At 39.8% G+C, this 20241-nt stretch overlaps 2 protein-coding genes across 5 annotated transcripts; one reads left to right on the forward strand and one right to left on the reverse strand.

The window, feature by feature from the left end:
- Positions 1–64: 64 nt before the first annotated feature.
- LOC115129445 (sorting nexin-12-like) lies at positions 65–8131 on the reverse strand. 4 transcript variants are annotated; one of them, XM_029659789.2, is made up of 5 exons: positions 7919–8131; positions 4713–4808; positions 4461–4585; positions 4213–4303; positions 65–1343 (listed from the first exon to the last, which is right to left on the reverse strand). In XM_029659789.2, the coding sequence occupies exons 1-5, from the start codon at positions 8114–8116 to the stop codon at positions 1329–1331; spliced, it is 525 nt and encodes a 174-aa protein (XP_029515649.1). In that variant the 5' UTR covers positions 8117–8131; the 3' UTR covers positions 65–1328. The 4 variants fall into 4 exon arrangements, with proteins under 4 accessions (XP_029515649.1, XP_029515647.1, XP_029515653.1 ...); XM_029659787.2 differs by lacking the exon at positions 65–1343 and adding an exon at positions 3223–3350; XM_029659793.2 differs by lacking the exons at positions 65–1343; positions 7919–8131 and adding exons at positions 3223–3350; positions 6369–6779.
- On the forward strand, positions 8001–18988 carry LOC115129443 (forkhead box protein O4-like). Its single transcript, XM_029659785.2, has 3 exons — positions 8001–10449; positions 11052–12518; positions 12607–18988. Exons 1-2 carry the CDS (start codon positions 10018–10020, stop codon positions 12486–12488), a joined length of 1869 nt encoding a protein of 622 aa, XP_029515645.1. The 5' UTR covers positions 8001–10017; the 3' UTR covers positions 12489–12518; positions 12607–18988.
- Positions 18989–20241: the final 1253 nt, after the last annotated feature.

A 20241-nucleotide genomic window follows, 5' to 3' on the forward strand; every position in this document is an offset into this window, starting at 1 on the left:
GGTGAGAGATTATTGGGCCATAATAACAGAATATTTTTTAAAATGAGGAGACAACCACCGTTGATAGATTTTCAGTGGTTTAATAAACTAACAGTACATTGTGGTCAACAAATTTAAATCAGAAAAAAACAGCCTTCATGTATTTGAATGGTCAAAAACACATGAACATTTAAACACCAATGAAATGGTTGGCAACTAGCCATCAGTTTAGTTGAGGTGAGGCCGAGGATGTTTCAGGAATCATATCACAATGAAGCAGAAACTGTCTTTGGTGCTTGATTACAAACATTTCCGGCTGCATGAGCCTCACCCCACACATTAAACAGAAGCACATAAATACCGAATAATATTTCCTTCTAAGACAACCCTGTATCTGCGAGTGTAAGCAAAATAAGTATCCTGCTGGACTTTCTTGTTATTGATTGAGCTTTATTTGACCAGGTAAATTGATATCAAATATTCTCATTTACAACAACCTACAATAGTGTTGCAGTAAAGGAGAGAGGTTGGAAATGATTGTGACCACGGTGGCGAGAATCTAGGTTGGGAGTTTTCCCAACACATTGGGGTTAAGATCCCTACTATTACATCAAGTGCCATGGAGTCTTTGATTACCATTGAGGTGGTACGAATGAATATTTGTCCCCAAGACTTGATCCTGATACTTGTCAATTTTTTCTATTACACTATGGAATCATTCCTCTATCAAGATTCGTAAATAAGTTGTCAAGTAATGTAAAAATAATCTTAATGGAAAGTAATAGAATGCTTTGTGTTGGTGAGTCAGGTTGGCCAGGTTTCCCTTCGGAGATCGATCTTTAGCTGAGAAACTGGTTGCTCAGGGGAAAGTCTTTTTGGCAGACTGTCATTTTCACATGAGAAATGTACACAATTATATTTCACCAAGCAGAATTCATGAGTTAGGAAGCCAACTTGTGTTACTAAAACAATATTTTCTCATTCCAAAAATTAAGTGTTATAATTATTACAAACGCCTACTTACTTAATAAGCCTTAAGTTTAACTCCAGAAAAATCATGTTGTTTCATAAAGGTAACTTACTAACTCAATCGTTTTATAAATTCACCTTCCCCACCCTCAGGCTTCTGCTACAAGTTAAATGCTCTGCATGTGAATGCCCCCAGAGCTTCCCCAGACCAACTACAAATAAGATATGTATATATGTACACAGTATTTACAGAGAGTTCCAGCAGATGCAGTTGTCTAGGAGGATGGGCCACCTATGGAAGAGACAGCGTGGGCTCTAGTGATAAAGCCAAACAGCCAGGGGGTATAGGGTTGAGAAGATGGGCTGAGTAGACATCATTTTCATCTCTGGGGCTGCTATAGAAAGGAAAACAAATCACAGGTATTCATGGATTTATTAGCATCTGAGGATTAGTGTTGCCAGTCTCACTACACTTTTGTTTAGACTTTAAAGTCTTGGTCTACATAAGGCATATAGACCTTTACTGTTCTACAATGTCTATAACATAGTTACTACTATCAAAAAAAAGGGTAAGAGTGTATAGGTTAGTTCTAGGCTCTGATACAATGGCTAGGTTAATGGAATCTTCCTTTAAAAAAAAAAAAGTTTTTATATGATCTCAAGGTTATGTTCCATTATTGGTAAAGAATAGGTTTGAAATCAAGACTTCCTTTTCATCACAATTGAAAAACTGGTCAATGATTGAGGCACTGTGTTACCAGTGTCAGCATACAGCATCCGACAGATTTCAGGGTGCTGGAGATGAGAGCATTTTGATGTAAACTGGTAATTCAAATCTTAACTGCATGTAATCTGTCATTAAAAAAACAATAGCAAGGTCTAGCCATACATTCAATGTATGTTAGATACTGCTCTCTAGGTCTCAGTTACTGCCGCCATGAAAGCCTGCATGACTGGTTTAAAGGGACATTCCAAAAATGTTCCAACTTCATATTCCTACTCATAAATTGATCAAAATCACATGACGCATACCGATGATGTCATCAGAAACACTTACTGTTTTTTTTAACTACAAAAAAAAGCATCATTTTCAAATATGTTGCGGTGCTGTAGATAAATAAAATATAAAGTTGAAAAACAGTGACATTTCCCTTTAAGCCAAAAGGGGAAGTAATGTATTTTACTAAAGATTAACTGTAAATATTACCCCATGCATGCATGCAACCATATCATGGCAACAGTTACACTTACTCAAGGAAAATTTAAAAAGGAATAAGTGGTTGATTGAAAAAGAGGGAAGCGAAGAGATATGAGCGTAAATGCATTAATGTATTATTGGTAACCCGCTAAACCAAATCTGAATTGACACACACAAAAGCGGTTGGAAAATGATCACAATTGTATTAATATGAATAAAAAGCATAACCAAACTTACTTTATTCACACCTAAAAAAAAAAGAAAAGGGGGGGGGGACATTGTAAGACACAAAAACCTCTGATACTGTTCTCTGTATGTTCAGGTTCCTTAAACCACTGTAAAATGTAATCTGACATTACAGAACATAATCCTTTTGTCCCCTTGCTAAGCTATAGCTTCTTAATTTTCACATTTAAAATGATGAGAAACAGTCATCACCAGCCAGGTTTCCATCCAATTGGCGACAGATTCTCATGCGAATATTCTAAAATCTGCATAAAAACAATACACATCCCACCAGATGCGTTTATCATATTGACCTGTTGCGGATAAAAAGCTGTGCGTGATGAAGGAGTGCACATAAAGATGACTTTTACTGTTAAATTCCCATGTAAAAAAAAAAAAATAGAAGTTGAATGGGTTTCCATCGCTTTTTCAACTCTACTGGTGGTTTTGTAAAATAAAATGTTGCATTTTACAGCAAATGTGCCAACTCTGGTCTTGGCACGTGTGCTCTAACCAACACCTTGCAGATACAGCGCGGGTAGGCTACTTATATTATTATGGATAAGACTGAGATTTGTATTTGTCAAACAGCAGCCAAGCATTGATCATCACGTCACCAGAATAAGACTGTATTTATCTGAAAGGAGCATCAAGCTGATCACCGTGCACTTTCAGCTCCCGGTGAAGTGCATCATAACTTATTTCATCTGTAGCCTAATGAACTGCAAGCTTTCCCCGAGTCGTAGTGGGAGGACCACACAACATAGCATCGGGTGACTCCAAGATGGTTATTACAAAGGCGTTTCCACCGCCATTTCTCACATCGTTAATTTTACCAATACAAAAAGAGCCCACCTTGTCTAGTTTATTTTGTTTTGTAGATATTTGGACATTTTCCAGACAAATTTGCCGTTTCCATCAGCCCTGATATTTTCATCCGACATGTACTTCACTCACATAAAAAATGTGGGCTGGAAATCTGTTAGACACATTTACACAATAAATATGCATTTAGGTTATACAAAGTTATCTTATATAATTTCACCCGATTATGCTTCTTGTAAGCAAAAAATTAATGTACTAGGTAAGTCAAGACTTGATAGCAGAGGTCATATTGTGTGTTATATATAATTTAGTGTACAAATAAAATGCTATTCCCTTGCTGGGAGAGATAGATGGAAACCGCTAAGGAACAGCCAGCACACCCCACCAACTGCCACACCCCTCTCCAACACAGCCACCCTGTCGGCTAGCGCAAGTTGGCTGTATCTGTGCCAAAACGCAGGTATTTTTCATCCTTTAGCTTGTTCAGGGATGCTGGCCCATGTTGACTCCAATGCTTTCCACAGTCAAGATGACTGGAAGTCCTTTGGGTGGTGGACCATTTTTGATACACACGGGAAACTGTTGAGCATGGAAATACCAAACAGTGTCACGCCTGGCACCTAACACTACACCCCATTCAAAAAGGCACAGAAATATTTTCTTGCCCATTCACCCTCTGAATGGCACACATACACAATCCATAACTCAATTGTCTCTAGGCTTAAAAATCATTCTTTACCCGTCTCCTCCCCTTCATCTACACTGATTGAAGTGGATTTAACAAGTGACATCAATAAGGGGTCATAGCTTTCACCTGGATTCACCTGGTCAGTTTATGTAATGGAAAGAGCAGGTATTCTTAATGTTTTATATACTCAGTGTATAATAAGCACTATGTTTGGAACATTAAATCGCAATAAATATCAGCACCTAAGAATCGTGATATCATATCGTGAGGTCCCTGGCAATTCTCTTCCCTAGATGGCAACTCAACCCTGCCCATCCTACTGGCGTACTTTTCCAGGAATGTAGTTCCGGTCAATGGACTCATCCTGAAGGAACATGTGAAGACAGCGCTCATTCTGGGCCAGGGGATGACCTGCGAGTCTGGTGATAGTGGAGAAAGAAGTAGGTTTCAGGTAATTAGCAATCATATAATTGCTTATTAGTAGAGTCAAAAAGCAGAGAGTTAATTTGACAATGCATTGAAATGGAGACAGCCATACAGAGAGAGAGAAATACCATTGGCAGAAACATTACACACCTGTTGATAAACTGTTCCAAGCCTACCCTCCGCTCCTCAATGAAGGAGTCCTCAAAGATGCCCTCATCTCCTCGGAAGGGCAGCTGTCTCTTCAAAGCTTTGCCAGGGAGAGGGGGCACCACAATCTATAGAAAGGGCACCCATTATCAGTAAATTAGTTACTTAGAAACAAACACAGGAATTCCAACAAAATAAATTGCCATTATACTGGTGAGACATACAGGCAATTAGTTATGCAGTGTGAGAGCCTACCTTACTGTCTCTCTCCAGCTCATTCTTCAACCACTCAAAATCACTGTACCTTCTTCGCACAACAGAGTCCTTAAGTTTGAAGATGGGAAGGTTTGTCTGCACGTGATAACAATTAAATTAATCACTACATTAAAATTACAGAAATACAGATTGGGGGCATTTCCAGTACAGCATGTCCAGTGACATGGTGCGACTTCAGTACTTACACCCTTCATAAATGAATAACTTCATCAGCATCTTGTCTCACTCTGTGAACACCACTGTTCAATTGTGAAACTGGCGTGGTGTATTTAGTGATAGTGGATGGTTCATAATACAACCCCATCTTTTGGGTGTAGGGAAACCCAGAGGAGTGTCCATGAGATTGTTGCATTAAAACATTTTTTATTTTACCTTTATTTAACTAGGCAAGTCATTTTTACCCTGTCGGCTCAGGGATTCGTGTAACCTTTTGGTTACTAGTCCAACGCTCTAACCACTAGGCTACTTTACCGCCCCATGCAGTGTGAGAGAGCCAGGTAATTAGGTGAGGTCTGTAGTAGTATGGGTATACACTGGCCAACTTATGTCTATCCCTCAGCCCATATAGTCTCTAGACCACAGGTATCAAACTCATTCCATGGAGGGCCTAGTGCAGGGTTTCCTAAACTCTGTGCATGTTTCTGTTTTTTGCCCTAGCACTACACAGCTGATTCAAATAATCATGACATGTATATAATTTGAATCAGCTGTGCAGTGTTAGGGCAAAAAACTAAAAGGTGCACATATTTTAGGAAATGCTGGCCTAGTGTCTGTGGGTTTTCACTTCTCCCTTGTACTTGATGACTTAAGGTCAATAATTAGGAAGGAACTCCCATCACCTGGTTGTATAGGTCTTAATTGAAGTGAAAAACCCAGACACTAGGCCCTCCATGGAATGAGTTTGACAACCCTGCTAGACAGACAGGTTGTCTCCCACAATGTACCAATGTTGAAGCATGCCCTAGGATTTGAGAGACTAGCTCATGTTCAAACACCTTTCTATACAATTAAGGTTTAACACCCCAGTGGCAGTCTGCTCATCTCACAACACCCCTCATAGCCTGGTTTCTTCCTAGGTGCTGGCCTTTCTAGGGAGTTTTTCCTAGCCACTATGCTTCTACACCTGCATTGCTTGCTGTTTGGGGTTTTAGGCTGGGTTTCACGTTGTGACATCAGCTGATGTCACATGTGCTTTATAAATACATGTGAATGATAACCACAGTACTAACTGTCCCAATATTCTTTAATATCGAGCCTGGGGATTCCAAGGGTGGGCAGGGTTTTCTTCTGGGTTGGAGAAAAAGCCTGCACATCCTACATAATTGAATAAACGAGCTAGCTATAGCCTAACATACTGACTAGCAAAGGCTACCTGCAGAAACACTACCTAACCTGACAACCTTTCACATGCTGGCTATGTAATGTTTGTGGTAGCCATATTAGTAACGACTGCATGAGGAATTTGGATGAAATTATTATTTAACATGACAAAGTGAAAGGCTAATCATTTGAAAAGCAAAAAGTCGAGTCTCTCCAAAAACACGTCCCAACCCATGTTCCCACACCATACTAGCGTCACCTACACTAGGCCCCGCCAAAATCACCGGCCTCGATTTCAATACTGGCGCTCCTCACCTGCATTCTCACTTCATAAGTGGTAAATCGGTTCCGGCCGACTCCAATAGTTTGTGGGTCATAAACGTCGATTTCGAGAAAATTGCTTGGGGGGCCATACGCATCTGTAAGATCCTGTGGTTTAGAGTTTAATCGGCGAGTGTCTGCAACCGTGGGATCCGACATTTTCGGTTTCTGCTGCTAATCTCGAGTCGATAAACTGGGATCGTCACTAGTTAACACAACCACAAAGTCATAATTATGGATAAACTCCGCCCATTTCTAAAATTGATCTTCTTAAAATCTGATTTTCAAGCACACTGTTAACATTACGCCTACCCTTAAATTAAGACCAAAATGCTAATTTGTTTGTAGCCAATTTAGACTGTCTCTTTGGAATCTGACTTTGTAGCTGTGTTATGTAGTGGAAAGACAGAAATTGGGGCGTTCGTCTATGGCCAAGTCATAAACCCCGCCTATTTATACAATTGATCTTAAAATTGGATTTTAAACCTAACATTTTAGTCACTTATCAGACGCTCTTGTCAAGCGCGATTTGCAGGAGGAATTCGGGTTAAGTGCCTTGCTGAAGAGTACATTGACAGAATTTTCACCTAGTTTTGGCTGTGGAATCTGACTGTGTGGCTTTGGAATCGGACTTTGTGGCTATAGAAGCTAGTGGAAAGACAAACTGGTGGTGAAGGTTCTTGTTCCGCAGCCAATCGAAGCAGAGCAAACGCATTTATCGTGGTTTATTTTGACCAATAGCAGAGAATGAAACAATTGTGCCAAAATGAAACAAGTGTGAAACAATAATCATGCTGACAAAATGGGATTTGAAAGTCTTACAAATCTACAGAACGGCTTATACTATTGCAAAAAAAGTATACGTTTCCAGAATAAAGATTTAAAGTAAATCAGACCAGATGTATATGTTCGCTGTAGATAGATCTATCTCTACTGTATAGCCTTTTATTCTGTTTACGTCACGCGCTGCATTCGCCAAAGAGTTATTCGGCCAACCACTCCCCAAACAAAGTTCTACTGTAAAATACACTGGGAATTGTAGTTCTTGTGCACACTCAGATTATTGTTAAAATAAACACACCATGAGATTTAGGCTGATCTTCAAAAGGTCGTTAAATTAACAAATATTGTATTTCTATGCTTTTCTATGTTGGCACTGATATTCTTTAAAAATTTTATCATACTGAAATGAATCTTCACAGATCGTCCTAGGCACACAAATAATTATTTTTGAATGTAACTGTACAACAATGCCAACCTTAAAGTAACCTGTCGACAATCTACTTTTTAAAGACCATGCACTGTACACCGACACACCGGGACTATTGCTGAAAGTTTGCATGTCAAATTAAAGAGGGATGCATGTGCTTCAACACGAGATTGGGGCTGAATAGATCTGTAGCCTAAACCTAGAAGTCTGCGCTACTACTTGGTCAACTGAAATCTGATTTACGATAATTCACGGGTAACTTTCCAGTTTTGTCTTAGGTGGTGCTTACACTTTATAAAGTGATGCACAATCATGATTTTCAGCGCCGAAGTACCTCTTTTAGCTCGCCAGTCGTTCGTTGTTTCTTCGTGTGCTTTGAATCGTCACATGACTGACTGCATTTCCCAGCAATCCACAACACGCAAGCGCAGTACAAGTTGTCTGGCAGTGGTAAACAGACGTCAGAAGGGAGTCTTCGCCTCAAGTCAAAACAAAACAAAAAAATAGATACGATGACTGAATATTTTGACATCCATAATGGACACAAGTCGAGCAAAAATATCCAATAAAAGGGGCAAATTCCAAAGGAAGGTACTGAAGGTATTTTCCGACTTTTGAAAGGATTTTAAACTCCGAAATAACTGGAGTTAGCCAGCTAGCTTGGTGGCTATTACGCTATTTCCACAACTACGTTTGGTGTGTTGAGAGTGCAGCCGATGTGTAAGAGAGTAAACTTCAAGAAACCGTGGATTCCGAACCGTGCTTTAACGTATCCAGGGGACGAGGACTGATTCAAGTTAGGCACATTCTGAAGGTTTGTGCCCGCGTGAGCATCGTGTGCTGCGGCTCCTCGGTGTAGAGAAACATGGCAGATGGCGACACGCGCTTGCCCACAATGTGGAGGAGAGTGCAAACCTGAATCAGAAAACCACGGACTTTCTGGTCGATTGTTTTCCTCAAATTCTTGTTACAGACCATCATGATCAAACTGTTCAGTAAGGTTTTGCTCTCAACATTACTTTTGTCGGTTGACTTAAATTACTAAACTAGCAAGTAATAATGCTGTAGCGGAAAGAAACGACATCCAGCATAACATTACTGTTTTGACTTATTTTCAGCAGTAAACGTGGAATTGGTTAGATAATCAAATATAGCATAGTTTTTACTTGAAATATTGATCATCTTTTTGCTATAGCTCCATGAATCCACAAAGTGACATTGTTTCATAGGTATGAGTGACGGCTAGGTGTATTGTGCATTTTGTTATCAATTAGTTGTTGTTTACACATATATATATATATATATATATATATATACATATATCACAATTAGAATTGTGATATAAATATTGTAACTTTTTATCGGCTCCAGTATTCTATTGGAGCGCGAGGTTATTTCTACGTGCGAAGGAGCGAGACCGCACGTTGTTTACAAGGGCAGACCGAGGCATCGTTAAATTTAGCTAGTTGACCATTTGTAACGAACGCTCTTTTGTGACAGTGACCCACTGTGTAATCCTAATTTGTGAGTTCTTTTCAAGTATATGTTCTTGAGGGCGACTCTATTTTAATTTTATTTTAAAGGAAGACACAATAAATAAACATTTCAATTTATAGTGTTATAATTGTATAGCTACTTTCCCTTTAATTAGTTCACCTTTTCACAAACTTCGCATAGATTTACATTGTCTCCAACAAACTACCAAAACTAAACTGAGAAGTTTTTTAATTTGATATATATATATACCCCACAGCAACGTTTTACCATAACACGTTATGTGGGCCATCAATTGCATTGTATTCTGATTGCAATCCAGATGTTTTGGTGTGCATTCCTCCCTGAGTTCCCTTTGTTCTTTTATACAAACAAAGGAACCCTCATCACAGCCTTTCTTTGCTCAATGTAAATATGAAGGTTTATAATAGTTACTATTAAGGAGATTATTTGGGTCCCCTAATCTCCAATCTCAGGATTAACAGACGCTATATTGGTGTATCCAGATTGTGTCTTTCTTCTACGAGTCCCCTTAATAGAGGATGGAAAATTGCATTTTTTGTATGATAGTTTAAGTTTATATTGAACTTTTGGTTATACAATAATTTTATTAGACAATCTAGTTTGAACATAGACTCATCAGATAATAATAATAATAATAACAAGCATTTCGTTACACCGGCAATAACACCTGCTAAATATGTGTATGTGACCAATAACATTTGATTTGATTTAATAGGCCTACATTTTGGTGTGCCTGTTACAAACACGTGTTGACAAACCTCCCCAGATTATATATTTGTTTTATTTTTATTTAGTAGAGATTTTTCAGTCTGACTTATTTATTTTGACGTTTTATATTTTAAGTATTATTTCTTAGTAGTCAACATTTAGAATAGTTCAGAAGTGAAGCAAATCTTTTGTGGAAAATCTCTTACAATGGAGGATTCAAAGGTACCCAAGATTGACCCAGATTTTGAGCCGCAAAGCAGACCTAGGTCGTGCACATGGCCGCTTCCCAGACCCGACATCTCAGCTGTTAAACCGGAGGGGGCAGACGGACCTGAATCCGCTGCGGGAACCCCGCCCGCCGACGAGGATAAGCAAGAGCAACAGCAAATCGTATGTGAGCCTGAGAAAGTTGTGGTCTCAGAGGGAGGAGTTGTAGCCGGAGTGGGTGGAGCCACGCCCCGAAAGGGATCATCCCGGCGCAATGCATGGGGGAACCATTCCTACGCGGACCTGATTAGCCAGGCTATTGAGAACGCTCCAGAGAAGCGCTTAACGTTGGCACAGATATATGACTGGATGGTGAAAACCGTGCCTTACTTCAAAGATAAAGGAGATAGCAACAGCTCAGCAGGGTGGAAGGTAAAAAGAAAATTATGTTTACCTTAATGCACTTCATTATTGTTATACACATTGTTATAACTATGTTATATAGACCCATTTGATGTAGTCACATGATACATTATTACACTGCATTAGTTAGTGAATAATAGAAGTAATTACTTGAAATCTATGGTCATCATAATGGAAAAATTGATGTAATAGATGTATCACTAGCCACTTTAAACAATGCCACTTCATATAATGTTTACATACCCTACATTACTCATCTCATATGTATATACTGCACTCTATACCATCCACTGCATCTTGCCTATGCCGTTTTATACCATCACTCATTCATATATTTTTTAAATGTAAATATACTTATTCATTCCTTTACACTTGTGTGTGTATACGGTAATTGTTGTGAAATTGTTAGGTTAGATTACTCGTTGGATATTACTGCATTGTCGGAACTAGAAGCACAAGCATTTCGCTACACTCGCATTGACATCTGCTAACCACGTGTATGTGACAAATATATATATATTTTTTGATCAAATGAAGTTTAATAATTTCCTAAGTTACAAGGCGCCAATGTTAAACAAAACCCTTTTTCTTTTCCCTTCCCGATACCTCAGAATTCAATTCGCCACAATTTATCACTCCACAACAAGTTCCTGAGAGTTCACAATGAGTCCACAGGCAAAAGTTCCTGGTGGATGCTCAACCCAGAGGGGGGCAAGACTGGGAAAGCCCCCCGGCGCCGTGCTGCCTCCATGGACAACAGCAGCAAACTGCTAAAGAGCCGGATGCGGGCCAAGCAGACCAAGAAGGCAGCAGCAGGCTTGGGCGGGACCACCGGGGGAGACGGCGATGGCGTCACAGACAGTCCCAACTCCTCCCAGCAGTTCCCCAAATGGGGGGTGAACAGCGGCAGCCCCTCATCCCGCGGTAGCCTAGACGACCCTGACATGTGGACCAGCTTCCGTCCACGCACCAGCTCCAACGCCAGCACCTTGAGTGGCCGGCTGTCCCCCATTGGTCCCGGCCAGGAAGATGAGGATGACCTGCCTGAGGAAGGTCTACTGGGCTACTCCACGGGCAACCTGCCGCCAACCCTCACCGAGACACTCATGGAGGAGCTGGACCTGATCGATGGCCTGACGCTGATGACAGAGCAGCAAGGAAGGGGTAGTCCCAGCACGGCACCCATGGTGCCCCCCACCCCTCTGCCCTCCGCTTCCACCTTGCTTCCCCGGGGGTCCGGGTTCCCCACATTCCGTCAGCTGCAGCCACCCAACCTCTCCCAGGCCACCAACCAGATTGGGGGACAGTCCTCAGGCACACAATCTGGCAACAATAATAACTCCAAACCCTCAAACTATGGCAACTCCCTCTTCAACCCAATGCCTACCCCCGGCTCCCATGGGACTGGTCACTATGGCACCCAAGTAGGCTCCAGCTTGGAGGCATTGCTCACTTCGGACTCCCCGCCTCCCAGTGATGTCATGATGACGCAGGTGGATCCGCTGATGCCCAGTCCGGGTGGAGTGGGGATGATGGGCATGGGGGGGCCCATGGTGGGAGGGCGGGCCAAGCCCAACCAGCTGTTGCTGGGGAAGGGGCTTGAGCCCAACACTGTGGCACCCATGGGGATGCAATCTCAACTCCAGTCCCAGCTCCAGCAGCAGCACTCTCAGCTGGGCATGAGCCTGTCAGGCATGGCCCAGGACTCTCCACAGTTCTCCGGCCTCAAAGCCCAGCATGCACAGCTGCCAGGTATGGGGCTTCACCACGGAGGGGGCCTCTCCGCCAATGCAGGAGGAGGTCTGCCAGGGATGGGCCAGTTTGGTACGCCGAGCTGCTTCCTGCCCAGTCAAGACCGCTTGCCCACCGACTTGGATATCGAGATGTTCACAGAGAACTTGGACTGTGACGTTGACTACATCATCAACAGCGACCTCATGGATGGAGAGGGCATCGATTTCAACTTTGACCCCATAATCCAGGGAGGGCAAAGCTACTCCGGCCCTGCGACCACGCAGAGCTCCGCCCACAACTGGGTACCCAGCTAACTTCCCAGCAACCCTTGCAGTGTTAGCCAGGTACGCTGAAATTATACTTTCAGATTCTAACTATACCCTTGTTTCCCTCTCACCTTCACTCACTACCTGTATCTTTTGGTTTGTGCAGGAGATTAATCAAGAACATCACAAAGTCAACATTTGTCTTTGACTCTTTGTTGCGGGTAAGGATCCCAATCACACAACTCAACGACACTCACAACAAAGATCACACCTGGTGCATTCCCATTCCTCGTCTCCCTATTGGCTGAAGATCCGAAGCAATATTTTTAACCTTTGCGTTTGTACTTTTGAGTTTTCTTCGGATTTAAGGACGAAACAAGACCTCAGACATCCATGTCACGTGCCAATACAAGTGGATGGTCAGGAGATCCACCATACATGAGACACCCCCCCCCCCCCCCCCCCCCAGACACTCTAGTAACACTTGCAACTTTTGGGGAGTTTGCCCTATGTATTTTTTGGAGTGTTTTTGAGAGAAGTATGACAGAATTTATTTAGAGTAAAAAGACAAAACACAACAAACAACTCTAAACTACTTGGAGTTAATATAACAATGAATATTATTACTATACCAAAGTAGTTTAAGGATTGATATGGTACACCTCATTGATGTCTTTGATATTGAAGGTAAAATGGACGGGGCACACAGGAAAACATGGCCAGTTTTCGTATAAATTGTAGGTGGTAAACGATTACCGACCACCACCAACTTAGACATAAAATGAAGCTGCTGCATCTGTATATATGGAGGGAATGTGGTTCAAACACAAAAACACTCCTCTGTACCTTCCCCAATGAAAATATTGAGAAGTTGCAGCTTGACTATGGACGGGTTGGTTGTGTGGCAACAAAACCAACGGGCAAAACAGAAAGGGCTGCAGCTGCGTGGGCCCAGGTCCATCCAATCAGATTGAGCGAAAAAATAAATGATAGTAATCGTCTTTTTACCTAAACATGCAAACACCATTAGATAGAATTCATAGCAAGCAATTTTCGGTCAGTTTTGTTGCCGACTAACTAACTCTCATTAACCGGTCAACAAATGGTTACATTTGTCCCAAACAGTAAAATGACATGACCAACAGACAATATCCTACTATGCATGCATACAAGGAACGGACATGTTTCATTGTGAACTTAATGGAAACATGCAACAACAGCAAGCCTATCGTCTTACAGTCAAAAGGCTATAATGTCTATTATTGAACGTTCAACTCCTGTAATGAAGCAGTTAATAAAACCTCAATTTCAAACATTTGCCAAAATGCAATTCTAAACAGCACACCTAATGCAAACGGTTCCATATGTGACAGATATGAAACTTAGAATGATGGGGAATCTAATAGCAACAACTAAGATGGTTTTCTAATATGACTACGATTGTGTCTTTAGGTTCTGGACAACGAAAGAAAGATATGAAAACCAATAGAGCAGTAGAAAATGATGGTTAATGGCATGAGGAAATCTTTATAAAATAATAATATCCTCCATGTTTCTATGGTTGGATTTTGGCAAGGCTACTTTGAAGCAAGGTAAGACATGCCTCGTTATTTAAAGTAAGGTAAAACGATCAGGTTTCAAACAATTATGCTGCCTCAAGCTCACATTGTAAAGTGGTGGGTGACACGCTGATAGACTGCCTACCGTTGACTATAGCATATGCACTCAAATGGCGAATGGGAGGTGCACTTGAATTATGAGTTGAATTTGAGAAATAAAAATTTATATTTTTAGCTGTGGCCATCAAAACAGTTAACACGCAATGACTGGGCTTATAAAATAATATTTCACTCTAGTACCAGCTTTTTGAGGAGCTACTCTCGCGCTGTCTGACAGGTGGTAGGCTATTCTGCTCCTCAAACTAGACTCTGTATGCTGTGCTTGTGATAACTAAGATGCATGACGACTAACAAAAATACACACACCAATTTAATTTCACAGAATTATGCAAATTAACCTATAGACCGATAAGCATGACTGGTCAAATGTATTTTCGGCGGCTAACCAATTAACCGTTAACATCCCTACAAGAAGTGCACTGGAATAACATTCAGATGAACTGGAATGACATTCACTCTCATGGGATGGGTGGCCAAAAATAACTAACTGAAAGCCACACTCCCAATAAGCCATGAATATGACCGCATTGAGGCATATGTCACTGTGCTTCTATGACTATATGCACTATATAAATGCACCATACCACTGCCTACTTTGTTCATTTAGCAAACAAGACCGCTCATAATTCAGTGCCTTTATCACAGTCAATACACGTATATGAGTTTTAAAAATGCTAATTTTTCTCTCTGCCTCATGACAAAATAAATAGAATTGCCGTAAATTAGGGGGGAACCAATTCATTTCTGGCTGCACTACTGCATGGTTGGCTTAGATTGTTGACAACATGTAAACTATATTTAATCTCAATGTTTATTGAAAACATAAATACATTTGCACAATGAGCGCTTGTCTCATAGATCGTTAAAGTTGTTGATTAGCTAGCTCATTTTAGCCATATTAGCATTGACATGAAATCAGTCAAAACACATTAAAACAAGACACGGTATCAAGAACAAGATAAAACTAGCTGAAATGAGCCACCTACGATTCCCCACATGGCAACTTCTTGTCATTGTTACTAGCCATCTGACCATTCAGAATCATAACAAAGCTCAGCTTCTGGCCCCATTGTGCGTCATTTTCGTGACGTCAGCCAACCTGTATGACGCGGGCAAAGTGTGAAGATGTTAAAGGTCATTGGATGAGACTGAGTTAAGGATGCACGATTTGACATTGGACTCTGCAGGTTGACCGAACTTAGTTGAGCGTTTGGTCGCTTGATGGTACGAAACATGTGCTTTTTGTTTATTTTTCATTGAAGAGACTGGAGCTACAAGGTAACTAGGAGTTATTTCAGTGGTAATTCAGTAATTGAACAGTGCAGGGTATGATTAGGGCCGGGACGACACCAATATCGCAATACTCCTTAGTATCGTGGCAAGGAAATAAAACACAAAGCAGATTTAACTTCTTTATCAAAACTATCATTATGTTGTCATCCAGGGTCACATGTATTTATTTTCCAAGCTAAAGCACACAATATTTTACATACAGCAGGTTTTTAAAGGACCAACAAGTTGGTCTGCTTCGTGTTTTTATTTTTGCCATAGGAAAAATATTGCGACACTGCTATTGTCCCGGCCACATATGTGATATGCATTCACAGTTTGGCATTCGTGACTCTCAGTGTGTGCTAAAGAGCAGGGTGGAAATAACTTTGGGGGAGTATTTTTTTTCTCTCCTGATGTGCAATTTCACCAACAATATGAAGAAATGTGAATTGTGAACTTTTTACAGGGGGCATTCAAAGGTAATTTTATTTGCCAACAATTGATTTGGTTGGCCAAGTGTTATATCATTGAAAGCAGTATTCCTCCACTGCTGTATGGGCCACTTGAAGGTTTTACATGTTGTGTTTCAAGGCACTTGGGAGTATTCCTGTCAGGTGGCAAGCATACTCAAATGGCAAAAGAAGAGCTGAAATCCAAGTTAGGTTGAATCATTTCATCAGAGGAGGAAGGTTGTATATGTGCTATGCACATAGACATGACATGCTATGCAGATCAATCAGGATAACTAAAAATAAGTCTTGAAGGAAATTAAGATCTCCTTTTGAAGGGTTTTGCTATTTAATGTTTTCCTTAAATGTTATATCGCTTTAAGTAAGGGAAACCGGGGCTTCATGTGGGAATAATTTCTCACTAATTACACTTTGTTATACATTACTAACCGTTTTTTAAATGAAATTAATACAATGTGTGAAGTAAAAAAAAAAAAAGAAGACATTTCACTAGTTTAATATACAATTTAAATGGAGGTTATAAGTGAAATATTAACAGATATTAATATATTACTAATCAGAAGAAGAATAAAAAAAAATGGAAAAACTATTTCAAAGATCATTTTTAACAGTCATTTTCTATATATTCTTTTATTTTTGTAAAAGATGAGATGCAGGTAGTTTTTATACATAACCAAAGGAACACTAAGAATTGCATGGCAGAAAAGGGGGTGCTTGGGACAATGTATATCAGTGCAGATAAGCTTTGCAAGTGGAGCCTGTTCAAAGACCTGTCATTTTAACAAATGACAAGGCAGGTGAGGTGAGGCAAAGTGCATCCGTGGACCAGTATAACTTGATTTTTCAAATTGACTTGCCACTTATTTAGTTCATTTGACTTGACTATTGTGAAATTTAAATCCAAATAAAAACCTCACATGGAATTTACACAATGGAGGACATTTTGCTTTCAGCAGTGATCTCTCAGGGTCATTCAAAAAGAATAACAATGGAAACATCTTCGTTAAGGGGGTAATCGGATAATCATCAGAATAACAACATTTAAGGTGAATTTCTTTGTTAAAATAAAAGACTGAAACCAACAGCCCCTCATGTTCTGCTGTTTTCTGAGTATGGCATCCTTGACACAAGTGTCTTGGATTCAAGCCACTTTCAATTTAACACTTTAAAATAGAAATTCTAATTTTACTGTCAGACGGAAGTACACAAGATATCTTTGGTCGTATATCATAATAATAGTCTCGTTCGAGGTTGTTAAACTGCCAATATTGAACACTAGAACATGTTACTCAATAGCAAGATGCACCATGTAATTTTCCACGTTTTTTTCTTTCCTTTTGAAGATGTGTTTTGTGTTAGGCGGAAGTTTGTATTTAATTCTTTGTTCATGTCAGAAAAAAGGTTTTCGTTTATTGTAAAGTTTTTTTTTTTTGTGTTGACCAGTTTTTCATCTGAAATGCATCCCAGGTGGAGTTTTACATGATTGTTAATAATGTCACTGTAACCATGTGAATACATTAGCTTTTAATTTTTATAAAGCACCCTTTTCTCACAAAGATTTTCCTATTGATCAGTGCTAGTTGTCATTTATGACATACCTTAAGAGGGCCATAATGTAATGGGTGCATATTTAGATCACTTTAGGGCCTTGAATCATTTGTATGCATCACACAGATCTTGAGTGAGTATAAAGGTATTGATTAGTTAAAGGTCCAATGCAGCCATTTACAATTAAGTACCTTACTGTGATTATTTTTTTTCCAATGAAAACAGTAAAAAATGTACAAAAAAATAAACAAAAATAGCTTCTTAGCAAAGAGCAATTTCTCAAGCAAGAATTTTGCTAGGACCATCTGTGAGTGGTGGGGAGGGGAAAACTAGCTGTTATTGGCAGAGTTTGAGTTTGGAACTCTCTTTCTTATTGGTGTATACTAATGGCACCAGGCAGCCCAAAACCCCATCCCACCAAGAGGCAGTCATTCAAATATTTTCAAACAGCTTTTACACTGAAAGGGTATATCACAACCTCATAGTGTAGAAATATTTATAAAACATTGGACTAGTAACCAGAAGGTTGCAAGTACAAACCACCCGAGCTGACAAGGTACAAATCTGTTGTTCTGCCCCTGAACAGGCAGTTAACCCACTGTTCCTAGGCCGTAATTGAAAATAAGAATTTGTTCTTAACTGACTTGCCAAGTTAAATAAAGGTAAAATACATTTTAAAAACACAGGAAATCAAGTTATTTACTGCACTGGGCCTTTAAAGAAACAAACCTTTATTATTATTTTTGTTATATATAGTGATCCCCAAACTTTGTCACTTAAATAGATTTGAAATAAAAGTGAATACCGTGTAGTTTGAGGTATTTTAATAAGCATGTATGAAAGTCCCATTGATAAACAGCAAATAATTTTGGTTGCTGTGATGGATTCTGCAGTGATACTCAAGTCAATGATGGCATAATGGGTGGACTGGCAGCCATTGTGAGTGTACACATAGGAGCCATGCAGGAAGTAAATCAATATGTGCTGTAATTTGTTGATTCAACTTAACTGACATTAGAAAAAATACATTCCATTGCATGAGCCACATCAGTGAAAATCATTTGAATGAACATTCTACATTACCATGGAAAATATTGCATCACAATACCAGGCAGCCGTTGCGAGTGTACCAATGTCAAATTGCCAGGGTTAGAGGTTCCAAGCCCATTCTATTTCTATGGTCATACTATTAACATTATTGGCTGGGTCTTTGAGAGATGTCCTCTCCTTATGCATCTTAGGGTATGTGTGACTCATTTTCTCATGATAAAAGTAGCTGTTAGTAATCTCCTTTAAAAACTTTTTTTTTTTTTTATAAATGGCCCCACTTTGATAATATGATAACTTTGACAGTATTTTAGTATGTGGACAGTAAATATTTTTGTTTGGTTTTTAGAAGGGGTGGGGGTTATCAGAGGGGTTGATGAGTTGTGCCTAGCCAATATGTGTGAATTACTTTATTTTGATACTTTTTGTCTTATTTCTCTCTCAATCTTACTTTACATATTGTAAAGTCAGCCAAAGACGGCATTGGAAACAGTTCTGGAAAGTGGAAATAAACGTAATCTGTTTAACCATATTAGCCAAATCGTTCTTTATTATTTTATTGGTTCACCAGTATTCACATTTATATTGTTCATGAACTTCATGATATCAACGAATATAACAGTGGGATGTTGTTCACGTTTTAAAAGTCCAATACAGCCATTTTTATCTCAATATCAAATATTTTCTGGGTAACAATTAAGGTTACTGTGACTGTTTGAAAATGGTTACAAAGAAACAAAAATAGCTTCTTAGCAAAGAGCAATTTCTCAAGAAAGAATGTTGCTTAGACTGTCTGGGAGTGGTTTGAGTGGGGAGGGGAAAACTGAAAACTATCTGTTATTGGAACGCTCTTATTGGTCTACTCCCAGATTAGCATTTTGCTGCACTGTTAGGCGCTAGTAATGCAAGCATTTCACTGCACCCGCTATAACATCTGCTAAACTGTGTACGCAACCAATAAACTTTGATTTGATTTATAAAACAAAGGAAATCACGTTTTTGACTGCACTGGGCCTTTAACATTAATGCACAATGCTTAATATCTTCCACTAGAAGGTCTAAGTGAATAGAAAAGGTTTCTCCGGTGCACCTCCATCCCCACATTTCTGAGGAACTACTAACGCATTAACATGTTCTGACGTTATCCAATAAACTGCCATTGTTTAATCATGTTGTCACAAGGGATGGAGGCCTTTCAAATATATGTAGGAAATTACCATATGAATTCATTCAGGCCTCTGTGGCAACCTGTTGGCCTTTGTTTCCGAGAATCAGAAAATAGGAGCATGTGAGGACACTGGTGTGAGTGGAATGGAGAATAGAATAAGAAAAGAGCTGAACCAAGTTCATTCATCTTTCATCCTGTCAATTATAACCGGCATCAGTTAGTCCCTCAAAAGCAATCAAATCAACAAAGCCGTTAAAAAATACAAATGGTAACAAGAATGAAGCTATATACAGGGAGTACTAGTATCAGATCAATGTGCAGATGTCATACTGACTTTGCCGATGTTAGTGACAGACATATCAACTGTTAGCAATATGAGCACAACTGTGTGTTGTTCCTTATTGCACAACAGCATGATAGGTTAAATGTGGATTTCTCAGAAAGATGATCACAGGGGTGAGGGATCAGAAGGGAACTCGGCCAATGGTTGGAGATGCGTGTTGAGTTGATTTCAGGCATGCTCAAATCACGATGCAGTCTGTCTCAGATTCTGTTATGGATCCTGGCTAGCCTCATCCTTACTCCTCCTCAATGATCTAAGACAACCATCCTTTTAA

This window comes from Oncorhynchus nerka, linkage group LG5 (assembly GCF_034236695.1).
Source record: "Oncorhynchus nerka isolate Pitt River linkage group LG5, Oner_Uvic_2.0, whole genome shotgun sequence".
In the NCBI taxonomy this organism is placed as follows: Eukaryota; Metazoa; Chordata; class Actinopteri; order Salmoniformes; family Salmonidae; genus Oncorhynchus; species Oncorhynchus nerka.